Source organism: Anolis sagrei, chromosome 6 (assembly GCF_037176765.1).
Source record: "Anolis sagrei isolate rAnoSag1 chromosome 6, rAnoSag1.mat, whole genome shotgun sequence".
Classification (NCBI taxonomy): domain Eukaryota; kingdom Metazoa; phylum Chordata; class Lepidosauria; order Squamata; family Dactyloidae; genus Anolis; species Anolis sagrei.
Genome location: NC_090026.1, coordinates 93253810 through 93267405, shown reverse-complemented (window position 1 = coordinate 93267405; position 13596 = coordinate 93253810). Strand labels below are relative to the sequence as shown.

Here is a 13596-nt window from a genome sequence, read left to right as displayed (position 1 = left end):
CTGCATTGAGAAAAAAGCCAGTTAATAAGTGGATGTAGATTACTATTTTGTAGCTGATTGAGTACTATACTATTATATTTTGGCATGTCTCAGTGCAAAGCAAAAGTCTCAGGACCAGCCAGGAAACTTACCCATTATATCAATCTGACAAAAGGAGTACAGTAATTTGTTTTACATGATTAAAGTGTATTTAATAAAACAAAAATCATGCTTCTGTTTTCATTTCATATAGATTTTTTAAATAAAGCACTCCTGTTATTCATGCAAAAGATTGAAAGATTAGATGATTACAGAAAATTAGAAAAAGCTGGGAACCGAAGAATGAGCAAGGTTATCTACATACTGCATAGCAAATTAATCATGGAATGAATAATCAAGGTACCACAATAGCCAGTATGGCATCACCTGCAGGCTCTCACATTTTTAGCAAACCCAACTGTGCTCATCTTTTTAAGAACTAAAGGTCATATTCTGCAGTAGAGAATTATGAACAATGATATGTCTGGAAATCAGACACAGTGGAGTATAAATCCACTTGGCCAAAGTTTTTTTTAATGATAAAATGAATACAACAAATAAAATGAACTGTCATGGAAAGTGTATATTTGGAAGATTAATTTCCTTAACTGAATTTATATAGCTAAAACAAAGGCAATGACTTCCAAATAACCACAAAGGCTATCATAGTTTGCCATTTGAAGTCTCTCAGTGTGGTTTCCCAAACTAAACTAAACTTACTTGCTACCAGCATGCTATTATTAATGTATTTGGCACAGAGAGAAGTTCTTCTGTGTGCAACGCATGCATTTGTGTCTTGTTAAAAGATAACATGCAAATATCATTTACTGTATACTGCAAATCCTTCAAACATGCAGAGATGACCTTTTCAATCAATACCTTTCAGTGTAGCTACACAGTGCTCTGCTAAAACTGCACTCTGCCAGGTGAGCTTATTCCATCCTCCATTATTTTTCTTACAGATTTTTGCCTCCTGATCTCTGGCAAGCTTTTGCTGTCAACTCTAGGATCGGTAGGCGTTTCCTGTACACCCTGTATATGCGGAGCATCACTCTCTGCAGGTGCTCTGCTTTTTTCCCCATTCCCGGTTCTCTCTCCAGCCACATTTGTGACACTTATCTCAGGTATGACAAAACTGCCCGATTCAGTAGTGTCATTAGCATTATCTGGTTGTTCTAGAATTGAAGATGAATAAGACAAAATAATAAAAAAGGATGACTGAAACAAAAATCACGAAGACAAAAGAACCAAAAAGGAAACAAGTCTGACAAAACTAAAAAGCTGGATGTTATGAAGTATGATGTTTTTGCTTGCTGGCCTGTTGTTATTTGGAAATATTAGTAAAGAGGTAATAAATTACTTCTACATTAAGTACATGAATTGACACCACCAAACATTAAAAATGAAACTATAGACATTAATACCAAACCAAAATCTAAGGTAAACTTAACAGCAATACAGAAATGTAAACATACATTCCTGCCAAAGTCAACTTTTAAAGACAATAATAAATTTGGGAACTCCATAAGAAATCACATAGTTGTATGTTAGGAAACCAACCAATTGATAGTTTTGCAGTAGTCATCAGAATTTATGCCTTTCTGCTATAGAAACGTAGGCATTTATCATAAACATGAAGATCTGGAAAGCTAAAGCATGTAAAGGAAATATTTTCTGGAAGTTATGGAATGTGTATATTTTTAAAGTTTAATACTGCATTTACTCAAAAGAAATGCATGCCTTTTTGGCTACACTGCTTAGCCAAAATGGAGATGTGCATTACATTAGATGGTACATTACAATCACACACCAGCCTCAGCCCAATGGAGGGCCTTTGAATGAGGCCAGCTGGGAAGCCATGCCCCTCCACCAAGCCAAAGCTAGCCGGTTCACCAGTCTTGGCATGGAGGGGTGGGGGTGGTACCGCTTTCCTCCAAACCAGCTTCTCCTTCTTCTCCCAGCTAGAAGGAGGAGGAAAAAAAACCTCTCCCCAGCCAGCTTCCCCTTTGTCTGTCATCAACTGAGGGGCAAAGCAGTATTCCCCCCTCCCCCCATCCCCACCATGGCTGCAAGTGGAAGGCTATCGCTGAGAAATCAATTTTTTTAGAAATGTGCATCTCAAAATTTGAGGTGTGCATTATAATCAATGGCATTAGCCTTTTCCTTTTCTTTCAGGGTTTCAAAGCAGGACTACAATAATTCCATATCTGGGCTAGTCACCATCTAAATTGGCTTTTAAATAATAAAATACATTAAAAGAAATGAAAGGCACCCATTATCTTCCTATTCACCAGATTATCTTAGAGTGCTTTCAATGTGATTTTGGAGAAATAGGTGGAGAAAGGGCTGTTTTGAGGCTAAGGAACCAGCCTCTCATGGAAACTATCAACATCATGGAGCATAACCAGTCTTCTATTCAAATTAAACAATAGGAAACACTATACCATCACAGTGCTAATAAGAATATGAGCTGTAGATCAGACAAATCAAAGCATGATTTCCTAACACTCAAACCTTTTGTTCAGTGACACTTTGCAAGTCATTTCAAACACTTATATCCTATTTTAGAAAATGCTTAGAACAGTTTAATAAGATAATTAATATACAATTATCCACTGAATGTAATAAAATGGTGATAAAAATGAATCCAAGCAGTTTTCAGTACAATCATTTTTAGCAAAATGTAAGAAGTGCCTTTTGTTGCTGAATGCCCAACTTGTAATTAGCAACAATTTCAAAGCATCTCAGTTTCCTGTTTCATTTTTCCCTCATTAATATCTGCTCCTTTCATTAACACTTTAATAAATTATGAAGCAGCACTGTATGCACTCCAAGCCAATTGCATTGCACAAATATTTAATATTTATGACAGGTACTTTTCCTTGCATATTTAACTCAATACATAGCAACAGATTCTTCTAAAACTGTCCAATTGGATAGTAACATATTCCAGCTACTAAAGGTTCTGAAATGGCAGCCACATGAAGCTAATGAATGATCAGCTAAGATCACCATGCTTTAAAAAAACACCTACACGTATCTAATCATTTTTATAGAACAAAATGTATGGCATGCTTTCAAAACACATTGTTTCCTGACACTGGACCTCTGTAATATGCAAGTGTACCAGTCTGGATACTGTCCATACAACTGTGCGACATGGTCAGGTTACAGAAGTAGTGCTTTTATACTATGTATAACAGACTTAAGGAGATCACATAGACACTAGTTGTATTCACCATTAATGACATGGAGAAATATAGATGGTATAATTATTGGAAATTATCAACGAAACAGTGACAGAATCTATTATCTGTTCTGAGTCACAGTTCAGACAAACTATTTTGGTGAAAAGATTTAAGTTTACAATCTCATTGATTTTACTTTTTACCTACAAAGGTAAGTTTTCTTCAAGGAGCCAAGCAATAGGTCATTTATCTATAACTAATGCTTTGAGCAGTCATATGTGAAGTCACACAAATGGGATATTGTACCTGCACAGTCTTTTCTAAAACGATTCTACAGCTGAGTAATTTTGATTGGAAGTGTATCCTGACTCCCCCATAATGCATGCTCAAGCATGCCTCATAACTTTTTGCTCAATTCTGTGTTTACCACATTTTAAGCCAATGTGAAAAAAGCGGAGGAAGTGTTTTGTGAATTCACAGATTACCACTTGAAGAAACAGTTACAGGGAAGCAACCTGTTTTTACTTGTGGTCTACTACACACCAATGGCAATTAAGCACACTGGCTCACTGGAGGACAGTTCCATGTCAGGAGAGCAGGGATAATAGGACTGTATGCCCAAAGAAGGCACTGATTCTCACCCACACATCCACATACTAAACAAACAACATTGTAACTTTGCCCAACTCTGGCAACAGAAAATCGTTCAGAAAGGAAGTTGCCACTATCTTTGAATAATGGTCTAAGATTTTTCAGAATAAAAAAAATGGGAGAGCTCACAGGTGAATATGATAGTCTGCACTACCACTTCAAGAATATTTGGAAAGAGACTTGCAGACTGACATTGGGTGCTTATGAAAGGTCACTCTGTGGTTGACAAAAAAGTCAACACCTTTCTCATAACTAAGGAATGTAATGCTCTCTCTAATTGTGTTGAGGTATGGTTGTAGTCACAGTATTTAAGACAACCATCTTAAGGGTAAATAAACACAAATCAATCATCAGCAAAGAATTGCTTCACTGGAGGTCTGATGAGAGGAATCCTTAGCAAGAGCAAACCTAATATTTAGAGCTACTAGATAGGCCAAATGTTCTGAGTGTAGTAGAAAGTACAAAATATGAAGAGTTGAGACGACCAATGAGCAGAAAAGTGTCACAAAAAAGAAAGAGAATTGATTCTACTTTGCTGAGTAAGAGAAAAAGTGGAAAGCTTCTTTATTTCTTATAAAACAGTCTACATGTGTCAAGAGAAAGTATGATTCTCTATGCCATCATGTGCAAAGCTGCTACGTTCGCGAAGATAATAGACATCAATGACTGGAACAACAGCCAATGAGAAAACAGAAAGAGCATGGTGAACCATGGTTGATATAGCCATCATATAGAGTTGTCAAAATACAATCTGACCTATTCCCCTGTGCCTTCGCAGGAGGAAAGCTATACTATTGGACACATAGGAAACACTGTCCATGGACTGAACCTTCATTCCTGCTCTCCTGTAATACTTGGCACATTTCTTGTTCCTCACTGTTGTAAATAGATCTATCTCATGAGAGGAAATGTAGAAATTGCTCTGATGAGAGAAAGGAGACCTAGTATCTTTTTCCATTCACAATCCCAGCCACATCTCAATTCCCAATAGTGGTTAGAACAAACTGAACAAAGTGAACCTTCTTCAAGTATCCATCTGAATTAACTATAACACAATGGAGACTGGTAGTTATCTCAATGCCAAGGTGACTAAGCACAGGAAGGATGTCTGGAGTGTGATATCGAAGCCTCTCCTGACAGAGTGTGAGCAAAGGAGAGTTCTCATTTATTTGAAATGCCTCTTAAATCTCCTACCTTGAACAGGATCCTATACAGAAGTTATCAGGGAATGTCACAGAAATCTATGCCTGCCAATTCCAAATGATACCAATGAAATAAGATCTGTGTCCACAGGTTGTGAATAAATTTTCAGAAGCAACTGTAATGATGATACTAGTACTGATGAAGCAGTCTATGGTTGCTACAATGTCTGAAACAAAATAATAGAAGAGATATCAAAGAGGTCGCTATCAAGAGAAGAGGGGGTTGATGCTTCTAAGAGGGGCATAGACAAAGATCCAGCTTCTGATTTCACTTTCTTTGTCTTAGTAGCCTCCACTTCCTTACTTTGAGAAAGATGTTTTATTGAAACATTGTATTTAAATTCCTGACTGGTGTGTATGTGTATGTGAATGGAAGGGGGGGATGTCCAAGGTTGTAAGCCTCCCTGAGTCTCCCTTCGGGGGTGAGAAGGACAGGATATAAATGTCTGAAACAATAAATAAGGAGAAAGAATGCAGAAACAAGACTGTGACATTGCTGAGGCACCTGTCACTAATCACAAATCATGTGATTAGATACAAGGTTGGATCTAAAGCCATGGCTCAACATAAGAGGGTTTCATCAATAGTGGCAGTGTAATACTTGACCTCTGAGTCCTAAGCCACCAGACATGCTAAGCTCAACTTTTTTACTGGACAGCCAGCCAACTGTAGTAACCTGCCTATGTTCATCAAAACTTTACAAATTGGACAAGACCGAATCTTATGAACCTTCCTAAGCACTCAGTATGTCACTCAAAGTAGTTGTAAATAATGGTGTAGGGAAAAACAAAATAGATTTCTAAACTACATAGAAGAAAACCACGCCGTGTATCTTGACGATTCATTAGTTCATGAGGACATGCTGTTCAATACTTCTAAAGCATTAGAAAAAAAGGAATTGAGAAAAGATAGCTGAGACACACTTCCGCATGAGAGAATGGGAATGGGATTCCTACCAAAATTTCTCATCTCAGAAAAGAGTTCTCTGTGCCAGCACAAAACCTCATTTGTGTAATTCAGAGATGATATCAAAAAGCACAAAGTGTCCCCACATTTTGTCATAACATTATGATATCACCTTTCTGAACAGAAAGCTCAGAACTTATTAGTTACTGAGAAGACTCCAGCCATACTTGCATACCTGGCAAATTATCCTTCTTCTTAATAAAGTTAAGGTTTATCCTTACTGGAGTCAGTTGCTTTACTAAAACTAACAAGCCTCTTGCCTTATTGTTATCTGCTGCAGCAAACACTTGTCCTAATCAATGACTCGCCACATTCAGCACCTGTGTCATCAGGTATGACTCCTGCTGCAAAGCAATATTAAAAAATGGTTTCTGAAATATGCAAGATGTTCATTTTTTCTGAACTATCAATACATTTATAATTATATATAAAGGTAGCAAATTGTATTAGCTAAAAAAGGAGTATTATGATCTGTGACCTTATAGTTCTATATGTTGCTGTATTTAAAAACAATACGCCAACTTTTCCTTAAAAATTTATTATGTGCAAGGCAAAATCAGTAACCACATAAATCAGAGTTTTGTTTTTTTAAAAACTTTTAAGAAAAGTAGCATCTTGCTATTATAGTATCATTTAGGAGATGAGACATTGGTACCTACCTACCATGAATATTAATCCTTAAATAGCAGCAAGATAGTAGCAGATAGCAATTCACTCTGTATGGAGCATCTTTCTATGTTCTAATTTATGAGAACATAACTCACTATTTGCTACCACTGAACTCTGTGCATTAGGCTTTATCCACAGGCCTGAAAACTGAAATACTCTATAAAGCTACAAGCTGGCAGTCAAAAATCATTACTATGCATTTTAAAGTATTGTTGAAAACATTAATATTCACAAAAGAAAATTAGAAAAATTAAGTTATGGACCATCTCATATATAATGTATATACTTGTGCACTCTAACAAACATATATTATATAGGATATATTAACTAATATATAAAGTAAATATAATCCATACACACACACACACACACACACATTTTTCAATTGTAAGAAGCCATTGATTGTAAGACCCATCCTAATTACAGAACCAACAACAAGAAAAATACATAATATACATCTGCAAAGCTAAGATGCACCCCATTTTTAGAGATGTCTATGTAGGGGGAAAGTGCACCTTAAAAGTGAAAAAATACAGCAATCTCCTATACAATAAAACAGAAAACAAAAAGTGACATATTGATAGTGCACGTGCCTTGGTTCCTTTGCCGTTTTACAGCAGTAAATCCACAATCATTACTGTGCTGCACTAAAACACAGCTGAGAATTCTTAACCAAACACATAAGCAATCATCACTTAAGACAAGATAACTGCACTTAAGAGTCTTCTGAAGAATAAGAACATTCGGATCAGTTATATTCAGGTATGTTCGGGATCCATTTAAGCAGTCAAAAACTAATTGTTTCATAGTGACTATCACATGAATAAATACAAATGAGAGACCTTACACTCTAGGAGTGCAATATTCCTTAACAAAAAGCCAACAGTGTAATTTTAACAGCCAGGGAATTACCTTAAAATAAGTAACAATCACTGTTACATAACTTCAGGTGTTTTGTGATGTTGAAGGTCCAGGCAAATATCCACATTAATGTGGTTACTCTGGGAGTTAAAATAATATACCTAAACTGTCAACTGGACTAAGAAGATACTAAGCATGATCATATTCTAGAGGTGGGGAGTTAAGAGATTCAATCTGCAGATGATTATGAAAATGTCAATGCAATGAATGTGAACTGAATAATAAGTACTATGTAATCATTGATATTCATGCACATTAAGGCCAGATCTTAGTTTAAGGGAGAGAAAAGGCCATCAAAATAAGCTCACCAGCAAACTTTGTGATATTCTCTCTTTATCAGATGTTAATAGACCCCCTTTGAATACCCACACTACTCTCACATTTCAACTTTAAGATTCAGTTATAAAAATGTTGCAAAATACAGGACCAGGAGCTTCAACTTTAAGATTCAGTTATAAAAAAAATAATACTTCTCTTACCATGTCTTTTCCATCTATGACCCCGAATAGACATGCTGGTTACTGCATTTCTTGATATTCTAGATGCTGTAGGCGTAATTTCAACCTGAATACCTTCTTTACTAGATTTGATGGCACCTTGAGGCAATGAAGCTTTTATTGCATTAGCAACCTTAAGAAAACAAAAAATAAAACCGAATCAATCTGATTGTGGTACTTTCCATCAGTGTTATATAAAGCAACATTTACACACACACACACTCCATATAGGAGTGCATTTTGTAAAACTGTTACATAAGACAAATGTCAAAACAGGTAATGCTTGGCTTCCATCACTTTATAATTATATTCCTTCAACGGATTAATGAACAATTTAGATTGAGAATGCCTGTTGTATAAGTTGCTAAAGAAATCCTTTTATATTACTGAAAGTAATGTTATTGAAAGTAATGCATATATGAATAACAGGAGACATGCAATTACATAGTCACCACAGTGGCATTGCATTTGTACCAACTGTGAACCACTCATCAAATCCACTTTTCAAAAACTCTTTCATGCATTCCTCTTCACCAGCATCATTGAATCAGCATCCCTGAAGGATTTCCTTTATTCAACCACACAAGTGAAAGTCCAAGAGCATTAGATCACATCTGTAAGTCAGATATGACACCATTTATGCATATCCTCATTATATTTGTGATAAAGCATAGAAACCTCGAAGTTCAGAACAAAGAGCTCATGCCAACAACTCTTAAACAAACTACAAATTTCGTTGAGCCAAATTTTCTTTTTATAGCATGTTGCCTTTTTGTAATATTTTCAATGGCTTGATTAACAGAAAGATGGTATATAAATGTAGCAAAAGCAGCAAACGGATTGTATTACTGTAGACATGCTTTATATGGTCGCTAACCTGTAACTCTGTCATATCAATTACATTGCCTTACAAACACTTTCAAGGGCTATTTCTGACTGTTGGCAGCTTTAAGGTCTTACACAACTGTTGCTGCTGTGCACTTTCATGTGGTTTCTGACTTATGGCAATCCTAAGATGACCCTCCTATCATGGTGTTGTCTATATTGTTTTCCCCTCTTTGTTTTCTCTTTATTTTCCCTGCAAAGGCTAGAAACTGTCTATTTCACTGTTCTATAAATGGTTTATTACAAATACTACCTTAAAATAATAGAATCATAGAGTTGGAAGAGACCTCGTGAACCATCCAGTCCAACCCCCTGCCAAGAAGGAGGAAAGTTGCATTCAAAGCACCCCCAAAAGATGACCTTCCAGCCTCTGTTTAAAAGCTTCCAAAGAAGGAGCCTCCACCACACTCCGGGGCAGAGAGTTCCACTGCTGAACAGCTCTCACAGTCAGGAAATTCTTCCTAATATTCAGATGGAATCTCCTTTCTTGTAGTTTGAAGCCATTGTTCCGCGTCCTAGTCTCCAGGGCAGCAGCAAACAAGCTTGCTCCCTCCTCCCTATGACTTCCCCTTACATATTTATACATGGCTATCATGTCTCCTCTCAGCCTTCTCTTCTTCAGGCTAAACATGCCCAGCTTTTTAACCCGCTCCTCATAGGGCTTGTTCTCCGGACCCTTGATCCTCTGGACACATTCCAACTTGTCAATATCTCTCTTCAATTGTGGTGCCCAGAATTGGACACAATATTCCAGGTGTGGTCTGACCAAGGCAGAATACAGAGGTAGCATGACTTCCCTGGATCTAGACACTTGGTGGTTTATATAAGTATTATTATTTACTTTATTTATACTCCACCTTTCTTCCCCATAGGGACTCTAGGTGTCTAAGAATCCCACACTTCGATCATAGTAGGAGAAAGGTGAGAAGAAAGGATATATTACTATGTAAAATAAAATGCACAAAAATAATTTGATATAAAACACCTACCAACAATGGTTCTGGATACAGCTCCAGTTGCGCTCTGTATAAAACATCATCCATTGCTTTACGGGCCAGATCCCATTCTCCATTATAACTGGAAAAGTTAAAAAAAACTGACTGCAAATCAAAAAATACTAGCTATCGCTACTCCATCATAGCCATATTGTTTGTTCATCCTTAAAAGGTCAGGTAGAATTTTGCAAGATCTTCCTGTTTTGTATTAGATTGTATCAGAACCCCAAGATGCAATGTCAGATCATCTGCTGCCTTTCTCAGCAGTGTGCTCTATGTTGAACAACAAAATACAATTCAATATGCCAGTTAAACCCATGAATTAAATGCTTAGTTATATCTAGCTGAAATCTATGAGTCTCCTGAATAGATTTTAGGAAACTGATGTTTGCAAAGTGTCTCTGCAACAAGAAGAAATTTGCAAGTTTTCCAGAAAGGATTTATCAATGTCATTCATGCACACAGCACAGAACATTAAATCAGATGTGATGCAAGAGGTATGTGATAAGGATCTCCTATTTTCTAGAGTTGTGAAGCATTTTGGTTCTTCTGCCAAAATGCTTAAATAATAGCTCTTAAATACATGTGTCAAACTCAAGGCCCTCGGGCCAATTCCAATTCGCCATGTCCTTTTATGTGGCCTTCAGATGCTGGATTAAAACTCCTGTATTCCTAATTGTTTGACATCATGACTCGAGCTGATGGGAGTTATGATACAATAAGGCTGCAGTTTGTTCTGTTTAGTCAGGATAGTTGGGTTTGAATGTAGATACAAGGCTTGTGGATATGATGTCTGACTTTACACTGTCCTTTAACCTTTCCCCAGTCTGAGAACCACAAGTGCTTTTAGGATGCAATTCCCATTATCCCCAGTCCACATGGTGGAAAATCAAAGGTGATGGGAGTTGTTGTTCAGTAATACCTGAAGATCCAAACTGGGTGAAAACTAAAGATCACTAAACACTATCTAAATATATATGTAGCTGGCCTTCTATATCCATGGATATTTCGCGTCTGTGGATTCAATAGCCATGGACGAAGCTAAAGTAGCCCTCAATGAAAATGAGTTTGACACCCCTCGTATAGGTTTTGAATTATAGAATGCACCAAGTACAGCTTACACGTTTATATGAGTCAGAGACTCAAAGAAGAAATACAGTTCCCAAAGGCTATCCAAATTAAGGATTTACGTGCACAAAATTCACATATAGTTGTTTTACACAGAAAACAGCATTTTATACAAAGAAAAGAATGCAGAAATATTAACACAGAAAATGCTGTTTTCTGCTCACAAGAATCACATGCATATTTTGCACAAAGTCAGTCTCAAACTGTGAAAAGAATACATATCACAGCTTTTCAACACTGGAAAAACAATTTTTTTACCTTTTAAAAATATTTTCAAATTTTTTCCCATTTATACTACCACACATTTTTGTGCATGTTCCAAGTTAGAATAGAAAAAATGTTCATGATCTGAAGTCTGAACACATATGGAGAAGAATAAAACATATTGCAAAACAAATGCATCATTTGAAATTTCAATAAAAATAAAGGCATTTTTAAAAGGAAAGGTTCATTTAGAGGGGCTCAAATCTGCCACGTATGTAGCTTAATATTTAATAGAAATATTTAATATAAATACAAATGTTGATGCTGCTCTATTGTGCAAGCATACTGTACTATACTAAAGGTCCTATTAATTTAATATACAAAGCATTTACTCACAACGCATAATAAATCCCAGTTAACATTTGAACCATGAATTCAGAGGAAACTGGAATCCTGCTGTTTATGCCTCGATATTTCCTCACTTGCTGGCGAGGATATCCACAAACACAGATCCTAAAACAAACAATATTACAATTAGTACAGTTAGTTTAACTTGACTCATTGTGTGTTGTAATTAAACGATTACAACATGAAAACTATTGTGCATTTGCAAGTCAAAAGGATTATCTATAAATGGTGCAATCTAACATTATATGAGTTTGCTTACAGCTAAACAGAGACACTGGTTTTTGCACAAATCCCTATTAAGATCCAATACTTAACTGGTAAATACAACATGTTCAACAGATTCTGACTGATCATTATAAAACATCCAATCTGAAACCTAAGGGGGCATTTACCGTGCTAAAAGCCTTTCAGCATCCATTGAGATAGTACCTATAATACTAAATTGGGAGTCCTACAACTCTTTTTTCTTCCTCTGGCTCTAAATCTGATCTTGCAATTCAGGCAGACAATTGCTGTTCAAGAGTCTCAGCTAGTCCAGAATTCTTGCACTTAGTCAAAATTATTTTCAGTGCAGTCTAAACCCCCGAAGTTTGTTCATTCACTTTGTGTTGAGGCTTAACAAGTAATATTTTTCAAACATGTTTCAAACAAGTACAGTCTTCCTACTTTGTGTTACCATTACTGAGTGATGAACCCAATATTAACTTGACAGCAAACAAAATATGGTTTTCATTACCAGTGATCTCTCCTAACAAATCTATACAAAATACCATAATGTAACCAATGGCCTTCCAAGAGAATCCCCCTTGGTTTGATTTTTAAAGGCTTCTACCTTCAAAAGGTTTCACCTTAACCCTTCAAGAAAAGCAACAGCCCTGCTAAGCATCTTCATCTTTTCTCTTCATCTCTAAAAAAGATGGCATTATTTCAGTCTGTCTCAGACATGAATAGGAATCATCTCTGAAATCTCCCCCAACACAGTTTTTCAGTGCTATGTGGGATACAGGAGACTTGTATACATGAGTAAAATACTGGAAAGGGAAAGATTAATGAGATGCCATAAAACATAATTAGAGGCGCAAACTATTCTCACGTTGCATCACTACTGTCAAAATGATCCCTTCACAGCTTTTATTATCATGATCTACAGTGGCTTCATTTTTTTCCCAGCAATGGGCAAGCAAACTGTAAAAGTGTCAGCGTGAGCATCTTTACTTCTTCAGTTAGGTGGAAGAACCTGGCATGGGGTTCCATACATTAACTATGGGGGAAATAGCAGCCAAGGAATCTATCAAGCTAAACCATAACTATCATAAACCAGTTTGATTTCAAATCTAATACTAGTTAGCAATTAAGAGTTGGAACTGGAGAAAGCCTCCTGCTAGGCCTATTTCCAAATTAGAAACAAAAATGACCCTACATCTGGAGGAAATTTGCCGATTCTTCTGTAAGAGTCAGAGTAAGATTTTTTTTATAGCTCATTAGACTTTATTCACTTCCAAATTGGTTTTTTCTGCGTCATCATTTCTTACACTGTAATGTGATTTCAGTACCTAATTATGCCAAACTGAAAAAGGGTTGCTTTTGCATTTATATTATTTTCTGAAATCTTACGCATTTTCTCTGTGTTCATCATTCTTTTGATCAAAATTAACATGTCTAAAATAGTTAGAAAAATCCAATGAAGTTTGAATTCAGTGCTGTATTCCACTTTTAAAGCACAAGGCTGTTAATGAAGGGAAGAATCTCCTAATAATATCAGTCAAGTCTTCCCAATTGTGATTGAGGACATTATTCATTTGTATGAATCAACAAAATAACATTCAGAGAAAACACCAGGAAACTGTAGAATTGAGTGATTTCC

The 13596-nt window shown here is 36.3% G+C and overlaps 1 protein-coding gene across 2 annotated transcripts in view; it reads right to left on the bottom strand.

The window, feature by feature from the left end:
* Positions 1 to 13596, bottom strand: part of HYCC1 (hyccin PI4KA lipid kinase complex subunit 1) — a 48931-nt gene that overhangs the window by 4310 nt on the left and 31025 nt on the right. The window contains exons 8-11 of one of the 2 annotated variants that reach the window (XM_060782101.2): positions 11721 to 11837; positions 9987 to 10074; positions 8095 to 8245; positions 898 to 1193 (exon numbers count right to left, since the gene is read on the bottom strand). In XM_060782101.2, the coding sequence (XP_060638084.1) occupies positions 925 to 1193; positions 8095 to 8245; positions 9987 to 10074; positions 11721 to 11837 (625 nt within the window). In that variant the 3' untranslated portion in view covers positions 898 to 924. The remainder of the gene's footprint in view (positions 1 to 897; positions 1194 to 8094; positions 8246 to 9986; positions 10075 to 11720; positions 11838 to 13596) is intronic. The other variant, XM_060782100.2, reaches the window with a different exon arrangement.